Source organism: Xiphophorus couchianus, chromosome 9 (genome assembly GCF_001444195.1).
Source record: "Xiphophorus couchianus chromosome 9, X_couchianus-1.0, whole genome shotgun sequence".
Lineage (NCBI taxonomy): Eukaryota > Metazoa > Chordata > Actinopteri > Cyprinodontiformes > Poeciliidae > Xiphophorus > Xiphophorus couchianus.
The window spans coordinates 31,275,716-31,298,007 of NC_040236.1; the positions used below are offsets into that span (position 1 = coordinate 31,275,716).

The 22,292-nt window shown below is 36.2% G+C and overlaps 1 protein-coding gene across 15 annotated transcripts in view; it reads left to right on the plus strand.

The window, feature by feature from the left end:
• Positions 1 to 22,292, plus strand: part of lrrc7 (leucine rich repeat containing 7) — a 142,558-nt gene that overhangs the window by 39,017 nt on the left and 81,249 nt on the right. For 3 of the 15 annotated variants that reach the window (XM_028028259.1, XM_028028244.1, XM_028028246.1), the window contains exon 1: positions 9,266 to 10,139. The exons of 2 other annotated variants lie outside the window; for them this stretch is intronic. In XM_028028259.1, the coding sequence (XP_027884060.1) occupies positions 10,115 to 10,139 (25 nt within the window). In that variant the 5' untranslated portion in view covers positions 9,266 to 10,114. Of the gene's footprint in view, positions 1 to 9,262; positions 10,140 to 22,292 lie in introns of those variants that run through there. 10 more of the 15 variants (XM_028028252.1, XM_028028251.1, XM_028028255.1 and 7 more) reach the window with 8 other exon arrangements.

Consider the following 22,292-nt stretch of genomic DNA (forward strand, 5'->3'; position numbering starts at 1 on the left):
ATACCAAAATGTAACTTCATTTTTTGGTCCATCTGATTATGCAATTTTTAAATATTAAATGATTGATAATTTGATCAGTTACTTGAATAAATGTTTTATCAAATACCTTTTTACTCTTACTTGAGTAATTTTAAGGTTTATTAAGACGTTTTGCAAAGGTTATCAATCATTTTTCCCATTTCATGTGTAGTTAAAAAATATTTTATATTCATTTAAAAATATTTTCCTTTCACAATGATTTTTGTTATTTTTTACAAGATCAGTTTACACCAATGGTGTTGCAGCTAATCGAACTCCAATAACACAAATGATTAGCGAGTGTATTTTAACACATCTATTAAAGCAGTCGATAGAATAAAAGGCTGAGAAAAAAGCCATGGTAAGAAAAGATTAAAAGTAAAGCGATACAAGACTAAATTTACTAGATTTTTAAAAAAATTTCAGAAGTTTTTGCAGAGATAACATCCACGGTTCGTGCTGCGTATGACTACAGTGCGAACTGTTGCATAAAGATACTGTAATTTTACATTTTCTTTACGCAATTTTCTCCTTGGTTGATTTTTTTCTTCTTGTAAACAAATGTAAATTATATATATATGTATATATATATATATATATATATATATATATATATAAATCACACTACTCTACTGCTATGCTCTATTGTAATGTGCTAAGTGCTATTCTACAGTACTCAAGGCTATTGTTTCAATTCCTAATACGCCTAAATACAAAACTCATGTTGCCATGCTTTACTGCACCCTAGTTGCCTAGCAACCTCCATTCACGAAGTGCCAAATGAGACAGAATGAAGTATGAAAACATTATGGGGAAAAGAGAAACGACAAACCCAGAACTATGTTGTTATTATGTGTGTCAAAGGTTGATCATCAGAAAATACTGCAGTTTGTAGAAGTGATCATTTTTAACACATAGTTTAGCATCGATATTTAAACTTTGCAGTTTTTTTTCCCATTTTATTTTAAACATACATTTTACTGCAGGATACCCGTGCTCTGTGGGTAGGAGAGCACATTATAATCGCAGCCAAAGCTCAGCCAATGCATGCTCAGCGTGTAGCGACAGTCCGCTGTTGCTACACGCTCATCCAGGAGGAGGGAACGTGAGTAAGTCCATGCAATCTGCCTGGTTTCCTTGGGTAGAAAGCTTTTTAACCAATTTAATTAATAAACTGAACTTGACTGCATTTTTTGATAACTAGGATCAATTTGGAATGAATGTACTGGACTTTTAAACTGTCTGCATGATTAGGTTGAATTATTTAAAGACTACAACAGGCATAATACATTATATGTATTTCTAATTAGTTGATAGAGCACTAAAGTGGAGATGCCCTAGCTGAAATCCATGTTTATCCGTAGATAAAATCACTTTAACTGTCTGTATTATTTATTGAATGATGTGGCATCATAGAGGAAACTTAACTTTGTTGAGATGCCAACAAAATGGCAATTTAGGAAGAATTTTTATTGTTATTATTCATGAAAACCCAGAGGGCTGGTGGATGCATTTGTTTGCAAATGTCTGGCTTTGAATTTAATTAAAATGTTCTAGTCACTGCTATCACCCTGTTTGTCCCAACTGGTGTTTCTGCAAACGGACTCAATAGGCGGCTTCAACTCTGGATTATCGAGGTTAAGAACTCATCAAGGACTTTCTGAACAAGCGAGAAACAAATCAGTGACATCTATCAGTCTGGCGTGAAACTCAGAGCCTTTCAGTGAAAGGATTTTCATTCTGACGGTCAAACATGTTGGGGATCGTGTGACGGTACAGAGCTGCTGTGTTGGTTCGGGATCTGAATAACTTTCTGTAAGTTATGAATTGTGCATTTGCAGCCATCAGATCATCTTATGTTTCACAAGCTGCGTTTTCGTTGAACAATTAATTGTGCAATTTGACATTTTGAAAATAAATTTGCTTAATGGAAACACGACAATTTGTTCTTTGATAGAAGGTTTTGGTGCTAGGATGATGTGTTTTTTGGGGTTTTTTTTTCGTTGTATCAAAATTGGTTTATTTCACAAAACTGCAGTGAAAACACTTTTTGCGTCACACGAGTCACATGTCCAACAATCAGGTGTTGCCACTGGCATAAACCATGAAGAAGAAGAAGACAGGAAGTAGTTGGAGGAACACGGCGCAGCATGTTTTTTAAAGACTTACCGTGTGAACAAACTTATTCACATGTTATGTTAACACATGAAAAGAAACACAGCAACTATGTTTTTTCAACATTAATGACAGTTTTGCACAGATTTGTAAAACACAACTCCTCTAAATAACTAAAATAAAAACAAGCCAAGACCGAAAGTCTTGGGGTGGCTTTGTTGAAATCTGAATCTCAATCAGGATGAAATACTGCGACATAACCTTAAACTGCCTTTTATGCTTGAAAATACATGAATTAAATCAAACCTGCCATGAATAATGGATGAATAAACCACTGCACTGCGATGTAAAGCTTTTGTTTTTCTAACCCTCATATTTTCTTTTCAAAAAAGATTTTTTGAAAAATAGAAATAAACCAATACATCAAAATTAAATTAATATGGAACAGAAAAAAGCAGAAAACATAAATCTTTATTATGCCATGTATGCATGTGCATATTTATTTTAGGTTGTGTCTTACTTTCAGCACACAAATCTGATTTGCAGGACATATACATTCTCTTTCAAGCTACCTTACAAAGAGTCAGCGTTCTGATTTTAACATAAGATTGTATTTTTGGAGGTGGATGTGAAAATTAACAAAAATCAGAGAACATACTTGCCATGTTAGTCTTATAAAATGGAAACTGTCTTCTTTTCTACACATCCTGTCCTCTAAATGGCTGGAATCTGACCTTCATTTTATTTTTTTTTATTTCCAAAATCTCCTTGAAAGCTTCTGGTCCTCCAGTTCCTCTTTTGTTTTTTGCAGAATTTAGCTGCCAAGCGATTTTTGGCTGCAGGTCCTCTTGCTGCCTGAGACTGTATTTGTTGCTTGGCAACATTAACTTAGGGATGATTTCAACACAAAGCAACTGTTAAAGCTTCAGTGATTTAATGACACAACTCTTTTTCTTGGCTTTGCAGCAAGCTGTCAACTCTCAGCATGACATCCTGCTACCTGCAGGGTCTCATCTCATACTCTTATTGTCTCTCTGGGAATCAATGGTGTGTGTGGCTGTGTGTGTGTGTCTGTGTGTGTAGCTGAGTTAAAAATCCTTTTATTTCCCTAAGCTGAATGTGAATCGAGTTGTAATGATAATTCACCCCAACAATTATGATACAGGTGCCCACAGATCTGACTTCCTCAAGTGGATTCTGAATATCCTGCTGTTTTTTTAAAATAGAAAACGTTTTACTAATTACTAGAAGTTTGCCCTCTTCTGAGTCTGACTGAATGGGACAGAGTTAAATTCAAATTATTTGTTTTTAAGTTTAATTAATCTGTTTTTTCTTTCTTGTATTTTTAAATACATTTTAATATGCATTATCTTAACAGAAGAAAATCTGTACTAAACTCAATTGAACTAGTGTTATACTTGCCTTGAGATAAAAAAATAATGTGATATTATGCAGGGTTGTGCAATTTATTAATGTCACTGAACTCTGATCCAGAACCGCACAGCATTCTGGGAGATGTAGGCAGAGGAAAGGCTTTAGCTGCTCAACCTCATACAGCTAGCTAAGCAAGGTTGGCGGAATTTCTTTGGTTACCTAGCAACTCACTCTTTCTTTGGTTACCTAGCAACAACCTGTTGAGTGACTTGCGCAGCAGCAGTTTAAGGTTCTGCCACCAATCCTCAAAACAGCATGGAAAGAAAACTGGATAAAACAGGAATATATTACCAGTTAGGTAGTATTTCAGATATGTAAAAAAAACACACAAAAAACTAATCAACAATTATTAATATTAATTTATTTAATTTAATAATTTAATTTCCCTTTGGGATCAATAAAGTAGTTTTGAATTTGAATATGAAGTTTGTATTGTGATAATTTTTTTCAACCAAATCTGATATTGGGCCATAACCAAATCAAAGGTTTAGGTTTGTTTTTTAGGTTTTCCTTATTTTATAAATCTCGTCCTATGTTAGGTAGTTTGTTAAAATACCACACATAACCGACCCTGGACAGGTCGCCAGTCTGTCGCAGGGCAACACAGAGACAGACAGAACAAACAACCATGCACACACACCAATTAACCTAACAGTGATGTTTTTGGACTGTGGGAGGAAGCCGGAGTACCCGGAGAGAACCCACGCATGCACAGGGAGAAACTTCATACAGAAAGACCCCAGGCTGGGAATCGAACCCAGGACCTTCTTGCTGCAAGGCAACAGGGCTAAAATAACATTAAAAAGCAATCAGAAACATAACATTTATAAGGCTGAAAATCTGTATATCTAAAGTGAGTTTGGCTGATTTTACAGAAAAATCTGCCAAGCGGCTTTATCGCATGCAAATCTGGAGTCATAGATGTAACCCAGAGTGATCCAAATTGACACATTTCCAGGATGTGAAACTCATGACATGATGTTTTAAAGCTACACGTTATGTTTTTTTCCTATTTATAGCCTTAGAGAAAACGCTATTCAGATACCGTTTAGAAACAAAAGGATATAACATACGGAGGAAGTTGCAGTTTGTTGCCTGAAATAGTTATACTCTCCAGAAATGCACAGCCTTCAGCTCAGCTCTCTCTAAACCTGATCTGCCTAAAATAGGTGGGAAAAATCAGCTGAATCCAAACAGACAGAAATAGGATTTGTGGGCAAAACTTGGCCCTTATAAAGGGATTCAGCTCAACAATGTGTTACAAGTTGAGTAAAGTGAGAACAATTTTGTAGCATGTTCTCTGTTTCTTTTTAAAAGGCCTCTGAAAACCTTTCAAGCAAGTCTGAATTACTGAAAATCCTCTTTAAATGCTTTAAAATAACTTTTATTTATCCCAAAAAAGGGCAATTTAGTTTGCAGCTCTCTGGTCAGCATACCAAAAAAAAAAAAAAAAACAGTCTTATGCAGCGATTTGTTCCAGATTTGCTGACTGAATTTGATTTAAGGGCAATAATTCACCTGTCAGGCAATGATATAAACAAATAAAGCAACTACTCACGTTCTGGCATAAAACTTTTATTCTGTAGCATCTAATTAAACATGGAAATTTCCTTCCATTTAAAACTCTGGTCCTGTAGAAACCGTCATCGGGTTTAATCTATTGAACATCACAGAGAGTCAGGCAAATGTGGTCAAAGTGAATTTACATTTTTCTAACAGACAGCTTGTCAGATTGGAGACAGATAACATAAAAGAACATTTTTTAAAAGTTGCAGTTAATATAATAAAAGAATAGTGCAATACAAATATAGTCCCTTCAGCTTTTCTTCATTTTACGTTTTATCCAGAAATGTTTGTGTATTTATTAGATTCTTTTATATTTTAGCATAATAAAATCTTTTACAATTGACTGCTACTTTCTGATAGTCTGTCACATTAAATATTAATAATATGCACTGAAATTAGGTTGCAATGTGACTAAATGTGAAGACTTTCAAGACAAATAAATACTCTTCCATAATCAAAAGTTATAAGTTTTTTATCTATTTTGTTTGAAACTTGTATTTAATGCAGAACAATATATGACAGTAATTTCACATAAAATATTCTTAGAAAATTTTCATCAATCATCTGTTTTATAGTGCAAGTACAATATAAAATATACTTTTGGTGTCACAAATGTGAGACATAAATACACATTACAGCCAGTCTGAATATAAAAATACAAGATAAACTAATTTTGCTAGTTCAGTTGACAGTATTACAGTAAATATCACTGATATTTATCTTAGTATTAGACAGAAATGGATAAAGTACCGTAGTCAAAAATGGTAATGCAGTAATAGTTGTATTGTACTTACACTGTTAGGAACGAAGCGCGATCCAGCTGTAAGCTTGTGGTTTTATTGTTGTCATGGCAACTCCATAGTAGCGGCCTGCCAAGATGGCTGTCAGTTATAAAGTTCACGGAAATGTGACGTCACATAAGGACTATGTATTAGTAAATGCATACAAATACATACAATTATATGTATTTATAATTTTTTATAAATATAACTATAAATTATGTATTTATAACTGTTATGACGCATATAATCATATCAAACCACAGTTGAAAAATAATAAGTTGAAACTGATCTTTTTCAAGCCTCGCTGCTGGAGCAAACCAGAACAAACCTCTACAATAATGAACCATTTTGGATTAATCTGAAGGACATTTCAACCCTGGAAGTGATTATGTTCAAGTTAATCTGATAAACGTCCAAGTGAAGAGGCATGTAGCGAGGCCTGGAGACAGAGAGAGAAGGATGACTCGCAGTGACAGGCTGGCCAGCTTCCTGTTTACTCGCAGACTGTGGTCAAACTCAGTCAATCTGGGAGAATCCCAGTGCTGCCATCTGGGCCTAACTGGAGCTTCAACCAGCAGTGACGTGCGGTCAGGGGAGGCAGGTGAGGCAGTGCCTCACCAGCCATCATGGAAAGAAAGAAAATATATAATCATAAAGTAATTTAAATTGTTATATTCATCCGGTGGTTTGTACTAAAAAATATTTATTTTTCATGTAGCTTCACCAATTTCGATTTTTATTTGTTCAAAATCGCTGAATTTTCTTATTTTCCCATTCAAATGCTTGGAACGATGCCGGTGAGGCAGCAGCGAGCTCTGCCTCACCTTGGATTGCGCAACCCCTGGCTCTGCGCTGGCTGCTAAGCGGAGAGAGCATGTTGCTGTACGGCGTCAATAAAATGGTTTAAACAAATTTAATATGTGAACTTATTTCCAATAATTTAGCTTATGTATATAATGTACAGTGCTTTTTGTCACCAACTGTGTTTGTGTAACGTGTTTCGTGTAATGAGCGATTATAAACGGCAGAGAACAGGTTCGAGGTGAGGCAGGCAGTTCTCTTGCCTCATGGCAGGGGGCGCTCAAGATCCCAGACGTTCGTCTTGTTCACTCCTCAACTGCCGAGTAAGTGACAGCGAGCTAGGCTAAACGATTCGGGAAGCAAGTCAAGTGCAGCGATAGATTTTGTGAGCTACAGTTTGTATGTGTAAGGATGCAGAAGTGAAACATAACCTGTAAACTGCTGTCAATCTATGCATCTATTTGCAAATCTGATTCTGATGACGTCAGTGCCTCACCAGCTATGAACCTCACCGCACGTCACTGTCAACCAGGCACCTCCAACTGGCACAGAGGAGGATAATGTGTCACCGTTACAGTAGAAAGAGGCAGAGCTGTAGAGTCAGGGGTTAGCTTAACACGTAGCCAGAGCAGCTCCTCAAAACTGCAGATTTACATTTCAAATTTTGCTGTGGTGGCGCAGCGGGTTAGCATGCCCCACGTTTGGAGGCCTTAGACCCGCAGACGTCGCAGGTTCGACTCCCGGTCCCGACGACCTCTGCCACATGTCCTCCTTCAAAAAATGGCGCCGGCTCAGCTGGCTGCCTGCAGACACAGCTCCTGTCGTGTGCTGTAACTGCGAAATAATTTCCCTGCTGGGATGAATAAAGTAAAAATTATTATTATTATTAGTCACATTTACTGCCTGAATGAAAAGGCACACCTTTTATTTTCTTTCTTTTTCAGAAAAAACAATTAAAACATAACTACTGCCTTCTGATGTGATTGTCTTAGGCTATATATTTAAACACCTATATAAAGTAGTATTATGTAGTAGTATTTTTACATAAATGCAAACAAAAATACATTATTTAAATATTTTTTTATTAAAAAAAAAGGTAGTTTCATATTTATTTCACTACCTCAGTGCCAAACCCTTGGTTCTGTTTTGGTTGTGGAAGGATATGGAGAAAATTATTGTTTTAATATTTTCCCATTGCTGTTGTCTTTTTTTTCTTTTTCTATATGAAACAGGGTTTTTTCACAATGTTATAGACCTGGAGTTTGTCAAAAAATGGTTCCTTTATTCTTCAAGTTCATTTTGTTTGTTCAAAAGCTTATGTCTCCCAACATTTATTGGTATGCAAGTTATGTTATTAATCAATAAATCACATTTTTTTAGAGCCTTTATTTGTTTAAGAAAACAAATAAACGCTATAATGACTTATAACTGGAAAAAATAAAAGGATCAATCTTTAATATATTTCTGAACTTCTAAGATCTTATTGGATACGCTGATCTGTGGCAACTATAAACTGCAGCGGTGCTGCAGGGAGTTTGTATTGTGCTTTAACAGGAACAAAATTAAGATATCAGGACTACCTGGAGGCTATGCTTTAGTGAAAACTGGCTATTGAGCAAACCAATGGTGTGCCAGTACCCGACTGGCAGCTCCACCAGTTGCAGCAGCCCACACAACTTAACTGAAAAGCCTGTTTCCTTATAGTTTAACCAACCGCCCCTGAATCTGGAGTGCACCCATATTCAAATGTCTATTTTTTACATCAATTTTTAACGCTGAAAGCTTGACAATATATAATTACACATAAATTAAAACATTTTTTTAAAGGTTTTTAAAATCTCCTTTTGAGACTGCTATTACAGAGGAAACTTTTTAGTATTTGGTACAAGAAAAGAGTGTATTTTATTGGGATTGTCAGTGACAGCAAAACACAAAATGGTGCATATCTGTAATGGATACTGACATGTAATTAAAAGGTTTCAACAAAAGTGTGACATTCAACTCCTTTTAATTGAAATAGGGCTGAAATGATTAAATGGATGAATCTGCGATGAATCGATTAATAACCATCAACTGATTTAGTTTTCAATTAAATTAAGTATACACACTCACAAAAGGATGATTCACTGAACAAAAAACAATATATTCAGGGGAGTAGTTTGCATTTAATTAAGAAAAAAAATGATTTTTTTCTTCTGAGATCAAAAGTGAGAATTTTGAGAAAAAAGTCAGATTTCTTTTCAGAGGCTCTAATCTTTTTTTTTTTTTAACTTTATTTCAAACAAGTAGCATGAACATACATAGTGGGTCTTCAATGACAAATATCACAATATTATAATAAAAATAAAGAATATCCACAGACATTGACAATGTTGATGTTCAGGTCTTACAATCTTTAAAGTAGAATAAATAAAGCAAAACACAAAAGTTGAATAAATATACACATAAATTGGTAAAATAAAACAATGTGTACATTTTCACCTATACTATTTTCTTAACAGAAAGTGTCAAAAATTACATTCAAATACATATAATAAATTATCTGTTACAGCAAAAGAAAAAGAAATTAAAAAATATAACAGAGGCTCTAATCCTCTTCTGTGGATAAAAATAAGATTTTGGAAGCTGCATCATATGTTTAAATCTGCCCTAATTTCATCAATTAAAAACAAACAAATAAATAAAAATGGTAAGCTTCTCAAACAAAAACAAAACAAAAATAACATGGCAGCTGCCTTTTGGTTAAACTTCTACTCATAATTCTTATACCTGCCCGTATTGTGACCAGCTACTTCCTCTCTTTTTGTTCTTTTGTGTCAAAGTCAAAACCAGCGAACATTTAACGAGCACAAACTTGTGCGCAAGCGCAAAACGCACGTACTCGCGAGTCCTGGTTCCATCTTCAGCCATCTCTTCGCAATGCCTCGCTCTCTCCTCCCTCTCCTCTTTCCTCGGAGGACAGATGGGAGGAGACGCTTCTGCTGAACGTGTTGGGTCTGTTGTTTTTTTTTTTATTCCTGCAGCGGAGAAAACGCCTCTGCTCTCCGTCGGTCACAGGTCCGATCATTCACATCCTCACGCCGCAGGTCTCTCTCTTTCTGCGGGGTGTGCCCGCATCTTTCTTCTTCTTCTTTTTTGGACCGAGGACAAATAGTAACTAACTGGAGGCGCCGCGCTGTCTTTGTGTGAAAGCTGCTGAAGTGGATTTAAATTTTCCTAAAAATGAGCGTGGGACCAGATGCGCTCGTCTCATCCGTTCTCTGGCCGCTGCTTGCGCGGGTACTTGTCCCGGTTACGGACCGGTTCGACTGATCCCCGTTCGATGCTGCAGAATCCACAGGGACCAATAAATAAAGAGATTTTCCTAAGAACCGGATTCACCAGCAGCATCCTGCCAGATGGATAACTACTCCGCGTTACCACGTAAGGCACCGACAGAGTGACACAAACCTGCTGCAGTATTTCTCATTCAGCCCGTTAACGCTGGGGATCCCTGAATGGATCATCTGATTAGTGAAACAGATCATCATTTTCCCAATGTTTCACCGTGATTGTACTCTAAAAAGAATCATACCACAAGTTTAATTCTGGATTTGAATCCATTAGAAAATATTAGAAAGGAATAGAAGACATCTTTTTTTTTTATTTTATTTGGCTCATAAAGAAGGTGAAAAATTAGCATTTTTAGTAAATTAGCTCACTAAAATAGCCTAAAAGTGATACTTTTTCTTCATTGTATGTTAACATTTTATCTATCCATATATATATCTATGATAATATATGATGCAGTGTCATATACTTTGCCATTTTGACATGTAACTGTCCTGCTGTCATGGAATCATGGTTTCAAACATTATGTCTCTCTTTCTCTCTCTCTGTGTCTCACATGCACACACACCCCCACGCACACACACACCTGTTAAATCCTCTACCCTAAGGTAGTACTGCTTATTATCCTACTTAGCCCACATTTTAGCCATACCAATCTGTCACACTTGTTACAAGCTTGTAATGGCACACGCTTTTTTTGTTATTGTTGTTGTTCACCATCTGGCTGAATGGTTTATTACCTTATTTTATTTTCTGGACTTAATGCTTTCTGTTTCATTGCATGGTATAATTTGTTGCCCAGTCCTCTCTGACTTACGCTTCAGGTGAAAGTAGCCTCGGTTTTACTCAAAGAGAATATTTAATTCTAATCTTCAGTGCAACATATTCAAAGCGCTGCTCATAAGATGACTCTTTTAATCTGTTTCCTTCTCAGCAGGGCTATGCAAGCGCCACTAATTGCCTTAGTTTGTATGATTTGCAAACACTTGAATGTGAGATTTGTCTTTTTTTGTGGTCATATAAGCTAAGAGCAGCTGAGGCTGCCTGCTGTCAGTTATTAAGACATGCATGTCTGGATAATGTGCACTATCAGTTTCTGTGTGTATATTATTTCTTTGGCTTTATGGTTTTAGAACATGATGTTCTGCTGAGAAAATTGGACTTTTATGTTCTTGTGATATCTGCCATCTTTATACTTCTATCTCTCTAAAATAGGGTTGTTTTCAAGAATAGGCCAATTTCCTGTATTCTATGAGATATTGTGGAGAAAAGGTAGAAAATCTGGGTTATTCCTAGTCTGTGATATGTATCATATAGCAGTATTTTATCTTTGTGAGTAAGTTCTGGCCTTTTTTCCATTTCCTGTCTTCAGAAATATATATTTTTTTATGCTATAAGACAAAATACCACCCTTGAGGATGAAGTACCAGTTTGCTTTGGCTTTCCTGTTTGTGTCCGTTGAGTAATTACAAGATTACACATATTTGTTATAGATGAACCAATCTGATTTTAATATCTGTAAAATAATTTATATTGTGTGTCCTCTGAGCAACGTCATGCTTTATGGTTTATTTTGCGTTATATTTAAATTAATTGCCCTTTCTGAACCATTTGAAAGCAGGTTTGTTGCGGTTTATTTTTTACATGCTTGACCAATCAACCTGTTGTTTTTGTCAGTTTCAGTTTATTATTTATTTCTAATTGCGCTGACTGAACAAATTAAAGTTGTTTTTTCATGTTTGACCAAGCTTGTGAAGCTATTGGTAGATTTAAGTGCTGTACTGGTGCAGAGTTATCAAATAAATTTGTAATTGATTACATTTATGCCTTAAAACAAAACATTTTAAGTTAATTCAACACTGCTTTTCTGTATCGCCCAATACTAAACCTCAGATATCGGTATCAGTATCGGAAGTGGAAGAAATAGATCGGTGCATTCCTTGTTTCAACAAATTGGCACAAATTGCTGAGAATTGGCACTGTATCAATAAGTGAGCTGAAATTATGCAATCATTATAGAGTCTTTGGATGTTTGCAGATAAGGTAGACATTGAAAAGTCAATATTTTGCTCTTTGAATCATTCCTAGATTCCTTTGGAGAGTATAGAGGAAAACTGATGTCAGTACGTTGGTGATTTGACTTTTGGTGGCTGTTCAATTTCCCACCATAACAGACAAACAGATAACAGTGACCTGATGTTTTATTAAATAAATACACAGATCATTTCATCCCTTACTGTGGTGTAAAAAAGATGCTGGTCATTTGAAATGCCTGGCTTCATGCACGCCCACATTGCCACCCCTATCAAACCCTGAAAAGTGTTGGTAACGAGTCTACATGCTGTCAGACCTTCCTGCAACATCCTTTAACACACAGCTCATCTCATCATGCCACTTCAAATGCCATTTTGTGCCATCTCATTGCAAATTGAATTAGTTTCATTCACATCTCCGAGCTCCATGTCTATCAAATTGGGCCATTCCCTGTGGGTGCTCAACTTGGCTTCTCTATTTTGTCTCGTCAGTGAGTACTAGGCTTGTAATTTTATTATTTATCATGACGATGATGAAAAAAATAACAAAATTTATTGGTCTTTTTGGTCTGTAAATGTATCACTGCCATGACTCAGAGCCTCAAAAACAAATAAAATTCCCCTTTCATCAAATACACAACTTCACCACTTCAATTACTTTGAGTAATTGAAGTACTGGGGCAGCTATGCTGCTAGGCAGTACATAATAATTGTGTTTGATTGCATTTTGAAACATAAATGGAGCATTTATTGATTGAAGCGTAAACAACTGTATTAGTAATCATCAGCCATTATCCCTGTTTTGAGGGTTTGCATTCTTATATTCACAAGATAGAAATTTTCTAATTGGTTTTTTGGCCCAGTAAAACAATCTCCCTTTAGAGTCCACATTGCATGTGACTCCAGTTTACCTGTCAGTGGTCATAATGGTATTATTTACCAGTGCAACTCTTCTATTGGGTGATATGTAACATTAAAAGGGGGCGTATAATGCATTTTCCAAACACATAGTCTCATTTTATTACACAATCATGTCAGTATGTTAATTCCAGTTGTTATGAAAATGTTGTATATACAGTACAGACCAAAAGTTTGGACACAACTGTGTGTCCAAACTTTTGGTCTGTACTCAGTTCAGACCAAATGTTTGGACACACCTTCTCATTGAATTCAATGAGAAAGTGTGTCCAAACTTTTGGTCTATACTGTATGTATATAAAAATTACCTAATTTCAATTTGACTTTGTGTTATAGTCGTACCTGACATCTTGAAATTGGACACTGTCTCTTTAAGAACCCCCTACCTGTTACAACACTCCCTATTCAGCACTTTTTTCAAACAAGGCTTCTCCATGATGCCGTTTGCAACCAGTTATAGGAGTGTTGCACTTTGTATGATGACCCCAAGAGACTTACAACTCCACTAGGTTGTTTGCTAATTGCTGCTGCCACTAGTCTGAAGGAGCCGTGTGGACGAGGTGTGACACTCCGATTGATCAGGGAACGGCATTATTACATGATATAAAGCTAAAAACAGGTGATTTTTCATAATAATTTTAGTTTTTTTATGTAAAGCACTTGTTGCTGAAATGTGTTATACAAATAAACTTGACTGATTCAATTTCTACTCCTGTATCAGAATAAGTGGAGATAGCGGTTAGATTAAAACAATCACTTTGTTGACCTATGGCACGTGTCAAACCCAAGGCCTGGGGGCCAGATGTGGCCCACCGTTGCTTTTTATGTGGCCCTCTAGACTCCAAATTACATCAATAAGTACCTCCAGTTTTTCACAAATCTGCAAAATTCACACAAAATCAACAGATCCCCACATTTTTTCAAATTTTCTTGCAAATTTCATTTTACAAAATTGATCCAAAATATTGGGTTCAACTAACTGCTGCCTCAGCCATGATCGATACTGCGAGTAATAAAGTCACATTTATATCATATGCATTAGTGCAAATATCACAAAAAGTCCTTACAAACATTTCTAAATTAAATAATTTGATTATGATTACTAAAACCACAAAAACAACCACAAAATCCAATCAGAGATATTTATTAATATTTTAACGTTTTAGTGAGTTTTATCAATACATTCTGGCTCAACCGGCCCTTTAAGAACAATCAGATTTTTGATTTGACGCCGCTGATCTATGATGTGTAATGCATGTTATAATGATGCATACTTTAACAACAACTATTAGCTGAGACTGATGACTCACCACAAACTGCCTGATGATCCTTTTATTATTAATTCTTATTTTTGATGCCTGTTTTGACATATTTCAAGCTTTTAATTCTGATTTATATCATGTGAAGTATAAAACTTGTATAGAGACTGACACTGTAGCTTTTGTCCTTATTGTGAGGAAAGACCTTTTCACAGCATGATAGGCTTGAGTAAGAATCAACACAAAGAAAAAAAACTATATAAAATCTTTTAGTTTTCATTTAAAACAGTTTTCCACTCAGGTTGAACTTGCCAGCTATATTTTTACAGCTTACCTTTTTGTGTAGAAATATTTCCAGAGAGCTGCAAGTTAACGTAAAACATAATAGCCTAGGAAGAGTAAAGAAGCACTGGATTACATTCTTCTTTGTGATTGTCGTTGTTGGCAATATAACTGTGCAAATAGGAAATCTGAAAATAAATTTGCTTAATGGAAACGCAGCAATTTAAAATAAAAAGTTACGTTTTTCAATATAAAGATTTTCCGCTATATCCAACTTAGTGTGTTTTGCAAAACTGCAATTGAAACACTTTTTTTCACATCGCGAGTCACATGATCAACAACCGGATGTTATTACTGGCGGAAAAGACAAAAAAGAAGACAACAGGAAGTGGAAGGAAGACGATGGTGCTGCATATTTATTAATAATCGCGTGAACAAACTTATTATGATTGCGTTTTTTTGACATATTGAAATATCAACTAAATTTTGCTTGTATTTGTAACAAATGAACCAATTTTAAACTGAATGGTAAGAAGGAACACTTGAGGTTTTGGAACTGTTACTTTTGAAAACCTTAGCGTTTGTTGATACCGATACCCAGTATCACTTCCAGTTCTTCTTAAAGTCAATAGTTGTTTTTACTGACGGTACAAAGTCAGCTTTAATGTGAGATGTACATTTTTCCAGCACCACCTTGTTACCAACACTGCCACCGTCATCAAACTAAAACACAACATAAACTTAAATGACATGGTGCAATAGATACAATAAATACATAAGAAATTATATAAAATATATAAACATGCCTCACTGGTTGACCCTTCATTAGAGGTAGAAATTAAATCATTAAAACAGATTTGACTTAAACTGCCATTTGCTTTTCCCATGCTTCACCATGGGGTGCATCTTTTTCTGGTGCCCCAGCAGAACCAACATGCTTGATACTAGTTCCTACTTGGAACCTTTCAAAATGCATGTCATCATAACGCTAACATATGCATGTTAGCAGAACTGAAGTTATTATTTTTGGACCTAAAGAGGGACGATCTAGAGTCAATGCACAGCTTCAGTTATTACAACTAAAAACCAGCCATCAGGCCTGAAACCTGGGAGTAGTGATGGACTCTGACCTGAACCTCCAGAGCCACATAAAGACAGTTACAAAGTCGGCCTTCTATCACCTGAAAAACATTTCCAGGACTAAAGGACTGATGTCTCAGCCAGATCTAGAGAAACTCATCCATGCGTTCATCTTCAGTCGTATTGATTACTGCAACAGCGTCTTCACAGGTCTGTCCAACAAATCAATCAAACAGCTGCAGCTGATCCAGAATGCTGCTGCTCGCGTTCTGACTAAAACCAGGAAAATAGAGCACATAACACCAGTTTTAAAGTCCCTCCACTGGCTCCCTGTAGCTCAAAGAATAGACTTTAAAATACTGTTGTTAGTTTACAAATCACTGAACGGCTTAGCACCACAATACATTAAAGATCTGCTGTTGTTGTATCAACCTTCCAGACCTCTCAGGTCTTCCGGTTCTGGTTCTGCTCTGCATCCCCAGAACCAGAACCAAACGAGGAGAAGCAGCTTTCAGCATCTATGCACCACAAATTAGGAACAAACTTCCAGAAAACTGTAAAACAGCTGAAACATTGACTTCTTTTAAATCTTGACTAAAAACCCACCTGTTTAGAATTGTATTTGAAATGTAATCAATTACAAATTTATTGATGGAACTTTACTTAATGCTGTGTTTTGGTTATTGATTCTATGTTGCATTGTGTTTCTGTTTGATATGATGTAAAGCACTTTGAAATGCCTTGCTGCTGAAATGTGCTATACAAATACAATTTGATTGATTGATTGATTGATTGATATGCATAATACTAACTAAAATTATGGCAGGAAAACCCAAACATGTATGGTCTCCATTTGATCATAATAATTATGATTGTTTGCAGGTGTGCACATAGACAACTGAAAGAAGTGTCCTGTATTTAGCTGTGAACCATTTTACATTTGAGTCGCTGGTGATGGTGAATGCTTAAGGCTGTCCTTGGTACATGCAGTTCTGTCTTGATGTTCTTAATGTTTTTAACATAATCCTTTCATTTTTATTTGCTTAAGTATTGAACTCCAATAATAATTTGTGTGCCTCCAGTCTCGGGTTTCCTGTACGTTCTTTGGATTGTCTACATAATTCTGGCAGCTTCATTTGTCGTGGCCACACACTGAACCCATTTTAGTCTCATCAAGGATGGTGTGCAGTCTTTGACGATTTAAATATAGCATTCCAGAGCTGAGTGAAATAAAATGAATCTTCTGATGTATCACTATGTCGTCTTCAAAGTAAGCCTTTGCATGCAGGTGGGAAAAAAGTTGTGTTTTATTTTTTTGGGTTGCTCTGCTAAACCTTTCACAGGATGCGCTGCCGTTCTTTCTGTTCCCACTGCTGCTGCTGATGATGCTGCTCGTTGCCTAGTGACTGTATCCATGGTACCGGCTCCTATCGTCATGGTGATAGGCCAAGGGAGAGAGACCCAGTGAGGGAAGGGGGGACAGAGATACCAGTGCATCTGCAATGTGTGTGTGTTTGGGTGTGTGTGTGGGGGCGCGCGTGTGTGATGTGATGAGGAGGACGGATTGTGATATATATTCGAGGATGATGGCGATGAAAATTATTGCGCCTCAGTCGTGACATATCGGTGTTGTCAGTTTGCCGGTGGCACGCTGAAGGACATGGAAAGTCGAGTTTAATTAATCTCCATGTGGCAACTTTTCCACAGAGGAAGCCGTTTCAGTTAGGTGACATTTCAAGAGTGTAACAAATAAAAAACAGGAGAGACCTGACATAAATAAAAAAATGGATGGATGGATGGATGGATGGAATAGAGTTACAACTTATCTAGATTTGATATGTTAGGGTATTTTGTATGGGGGGAAAAATAAACCTGATTGTGGATTTTTCTTTTCTTTTTATCTTATAAGCTCAATCGCACTAATCTGATAATACATTACATTTAGTTAGAGTTGATTAATCCCGATTAATTGATAATCAAAACAATCATCATCTATGCGTGACTAGTTTTTAGGTTTAGTATCTTCAGGTATTTTATGTGTAAAAAAGTAAACCTGATGGGTTTAGAGCTCTTAGTTTGTGGAATATTTATTTCTTATAAACTCCACAGTCAAAATCTGAAAATCCATTAAATTCAATTAGGGCTGAAACAATTAAATCAATTAATTGTGATTAATTGATTTTTTTATTATCATCAACTAATTTAGTAATTGAGTAATGATTAAATAGAGCATACAAACTCAAAAAGGACAATAATGAAAGAACACCGTACTCAGAGGAGTAATTAAGCCAAAATTTTATAATATATCAATAGATTTTACATGTAAAATTAAAAAAATAAACTTTGTTCGTAAATACTTCTACCCAAAACTCCTAAAGTAGCATAGCTTTACCTTCACAAAAAAAGCTTTTAAGCACCTTCTGGTATCCAGTTATCAATCAGTTAATCCTAAAAGTAATCAATATATCAGCCCTACACTGTATTGATATTAAGTCAATCAGTAACGGCTGAGCTTAGAAGTGTTGTTAAATGTATTTTTATTTCTTTTTGGCAGATGCATCCAGTTTCGGCAATGAAATGCTTGTTTTCTCATTTTAAAAAAAGAATTTAATTATTTATTCATTTGCATCTTTTAATGTATTTCTAATATTGCATAAGAAGGATTAAGAATCTGCCAATTTTCTGATCTGATTAATCGTCAGAATAACTAAAATAACGGTTAGCTGCAGCTGCAAATGTAACAAAATGTGTTCCAACATCCTATGGACTGTTAGAACTTGTTGGATTCTGATTGGATGTTATTCTTGTGTCTGTTTCGCCAATATAACCCACATTGGTAAAACTCACCGGGTTTGTAAGTCTTAGTTAAGACTTAGCTGGATTGCAAACAGGTATTAAATAAAAAAGCTCAAATTGTACAACACGTCTGGGACCCACATGGCTCCACTTTTCACTAAGTTGTCCTGCATCAAACCTGTGTTGGCCATTAACGCGGGGCCGTTTTGTAGCCTGTGGACGGTCCCACCTGGGGCCCATTTTTCACCTTATTTGCGACTCACCTGAGTCAAAGTTTTCTCGGATAAGCCTGGAAACATATGAGCTTTTAAGTGCAGGTAAATCATAAATGCGTCCCACTTACCGTATTTTCCGGACTATGGAGCGCACCATACTATAAGCCACACCCACAATTTTTTAGAAAAAACCTGGAAATGTACATATATAAGCCGCTAGTATCTTCGCCGCTCTCGGTTTTTCATAAGGACCCAGCAGAGGGCTGCGTCCTAATAAATCTGCTGGATTTATTAAGGACGCAGCCCTCCGTCTCCAAAACCAAACCATGGTTTTGTTCACGCCAAGTTTACGTGCAGCGGCTCTATGTCCCTCCTGTGCTGCCAGATCGATGGCCTTAACTTAAAAGCTGCATCATATGAGTTTGAAGAAATTTCTCCGTCGTGCCTGCTCCTAGCATGTGCTTGTTCTAAATGAAAATTAGCACTTTCTTCTTTGATTTCCAATTTTGACTTCCAATGATTCCCTTCCTACGGAGCCCTCTGGGGGACATGGGGAAATCTTTTTTTCCCCATGTCAGTTATACTGTACTGGTCAGTTATGCAGCATAATTGAACACCGTAAGCCTTTCCTACGGTGGGCGCCGTACTTTATGCTTTAATATAAGGTTATGTGAGGTTTTTCCATGAATGTTAGTATCTTTTTGTGAAATATCTGAAGTTTTATATCTTTCTTTAGGATAGAAAGGCACCACAAACCTACGATATAAACAGAAACCTTCCGTAGGAAAGAAATAAAAACACATTATAATTTGGACTATTTCTGAGTTATTATTGCGGGTAATAAATCATCTGACAGTTTTGATTGTGTCTCTGTTGTGTTCGTAGTCTGAATGGTTTAAAGAGCTGCTTTCAGTGCCGCTCCATCTTAGCCTTAACAGACATAAACATGCAGTAAATAAATTGATTTTCAATCAGTGTTTTGCACCAAACAGTTAATAATAATAAACAAGTTTTCACTGAGGCTCTGTAAGAGCCATATGAATGAAATAAGTAATTATTGATATGACAGGAGCAGCGGCTTTGACACTTAGGTGTGTCGACGTGGGAGTGACGTCACCAGGTATGAATGGGAAGGATACCGGCTTTGTGTGTATTAGGAAGCAGGTGAGCGGGGCGGTCAGTCCTTGCAAAGTTTGGAGCCTGATCATCAAAATGGAATAAATCGATAATTGTGACAGAACAAAGAAAAGGTTTGGAGTTGATTGGTACACGGACAGATGAGATTCCCCGAGTTAATCCAGTGCGGCCCTTTACCATCATTAGTTTGTTGTGTTTTTAATAATAAAACGTGTTAATAATAAAAACTGTTTGGTGCAAAACACAGATTGAAAATCGAGGGAACGCAAAAGAAAACAAATTCCCCATGTTCCCTAGAGGGCTCCATAACTTCCTGCTAAAGCGCCCCCTGGCGGTTGCAGAAAAGCCGCACCGGGCTGCAAGCCGCATGGTTCAAAGCCTGGGGAAAAAGTAGCAGCTTATAGTCCAGAAAATACGGTAACTCTCATGTCAGTGCTGTCCAGGATGCTGCTGTTTGTTCAGTCTGTTTGGAGCAGCATTATTGTGCTGCATGGAGTTAAACAGGTTAGGACAGTTACTACATTGTTCTGATTGTTGGTCGCATTTATTATACGTTTTTTATCGGTTTCCTGCTTCTTTCACAATGTTTTCATGAAGAGCAGTTTGTCAATATTAGCATATTTGCTAGGTTTTGATATGATATTTCAGCTCTCAACATATTTCAGTGTGGTTCTTGCTAATCTTGAAGAAACCTTTAAGGGCAATTTTGTTTACAATACATTTTATTGATGGTTTCGGTTGCATGTTTTTTTTTTTTTATTGTTTTTGGTTGTTTTGTTTTATTTTGGATATTTTGAATATCTTCCAGTTTTTATAAAATTAAAATTTATTGGTCTTTGACAGGGCAAATTTGCATTATTGTGCCAAAATCGATATACAATTTGAAGATTGTGTTAAAACAGCAATACAGTTGGTCATTACAGTAATTTTTGTAATTACTGTAATTACAATTTATTGTAATTTACTGTAATTTATTGAGTTTTTAGCAGAGCATATGGAGCAAGAAACAGGACAAAGACAGGCTTAGAGCAAAAACAACCAATCGTCAGTTAATAAAAGGTTTGTTGTTTTTTAAGTTAGTTTAGTGGTTTAAGTGGTCAACATAACCTATACGAAACATTTATTTGTGTTTCCAGAGATCTTCTGATTTTGGTGAACTTTCTTTTTATCAGTCATACATATTCAAGGACATCGTGGGAATTATGAAATTCAGAAAACTGAGACATATGTGAAGTCTTAGGATAATTAATCTTTATAAGAAAAGACTGGGGCTGGTGGAGCCGTTTCATTTTCGCCTAGAGCTCGCATATTTCAGATCTGCAGCACCAAATCCGTATAAATAAATATTTGTAGGGTTTCAAGGAAGCAAAGCGAAGAGTAGTTCAACCCTGAGCGAAGAGGGAGGAGGAACAGACAGAAATATTATCCTCTTCGTCACAGCATGTACTGTACTGTAGGCTGCATGAAGCTGCTCCAAACTGAAGGATATATTTATCACATGCATTTTTTTCATTTATCTGGTTTAATGGGATTTTGTTTTTGTGAAAGTGGAGATGTTTTTATTCCATTTCTTGAGTCTTGGTAATGGTGTGGCCTTAGTGATGTGACTTACATTGTTTTTTTGTTTTTTAACATATGGCTTAAATTAGATGAAATGTGTAAAATATATGCCAATATCAGAATAACCTTCCAAACAGAAAATTCTTAGGTATGTTTGAAATGATTGTGTATTTAGTCGATGATTCCTTCATGCCAAAACCTTTACAAACAGTTTTCAAGTATTTTGGACAAAAATAATTTGTTAAAATTAGATATTTACACATTAAATGTTTATAATTATAGTCAGTGAATCAAAACCTGAAGCACTATTTTTGTTTCCATCTTTGAAATGTCTTAAATTGATGTTGTCATTTCACCGCCCTGTCTGTTTATTTTTTAGAGAAACTCCTGTTAGTTTATGAAATAAGGAGTAGTTATTACTTTAGACCAACATTTAGCTTTATACCAGCTTTAATATCACCGCAAGACTTAGAGAAACCCCTGTTAGTTTATAAATTATGGAGTACTTAGCAACCCAGAATAAGAATCAAACATGGAGAACCAACTTTTGGCTACTTAGCAACCCAAATCAACTGGAACATTTTTGTTTTTTTACTTGTTTTTCTTTCTTCTGGTTTTGTTGTTTTGTTTGTATTTCCTACTAATTCATGTAAAGCACTTTGAACTGTCTTGTTGCTGAAAATGCGCTATGCTTTGTGTTACTATGGTCCACCAGGCAGGTCTTCTGTTTTTCTCTTTTCTTTTGGAAACACGCTGACTGGAAAAATTGTGAGGCTCCTGGTAATCTTCGGTTGCAACAAAAGCCTTTCTCCATCTATTGTGACAGCGACAAAAATACTCAGGTTGACCCGTGAGTGACAACAGGGAGGCCAGCGCAGCTTCATGTCGCCGCGATCAGCCAACTTCAGAGCTTCGGATGAAGCAGCTGTTTGAGAATATTGGAAGTAGAGCAGCAGTGGAAAAGCG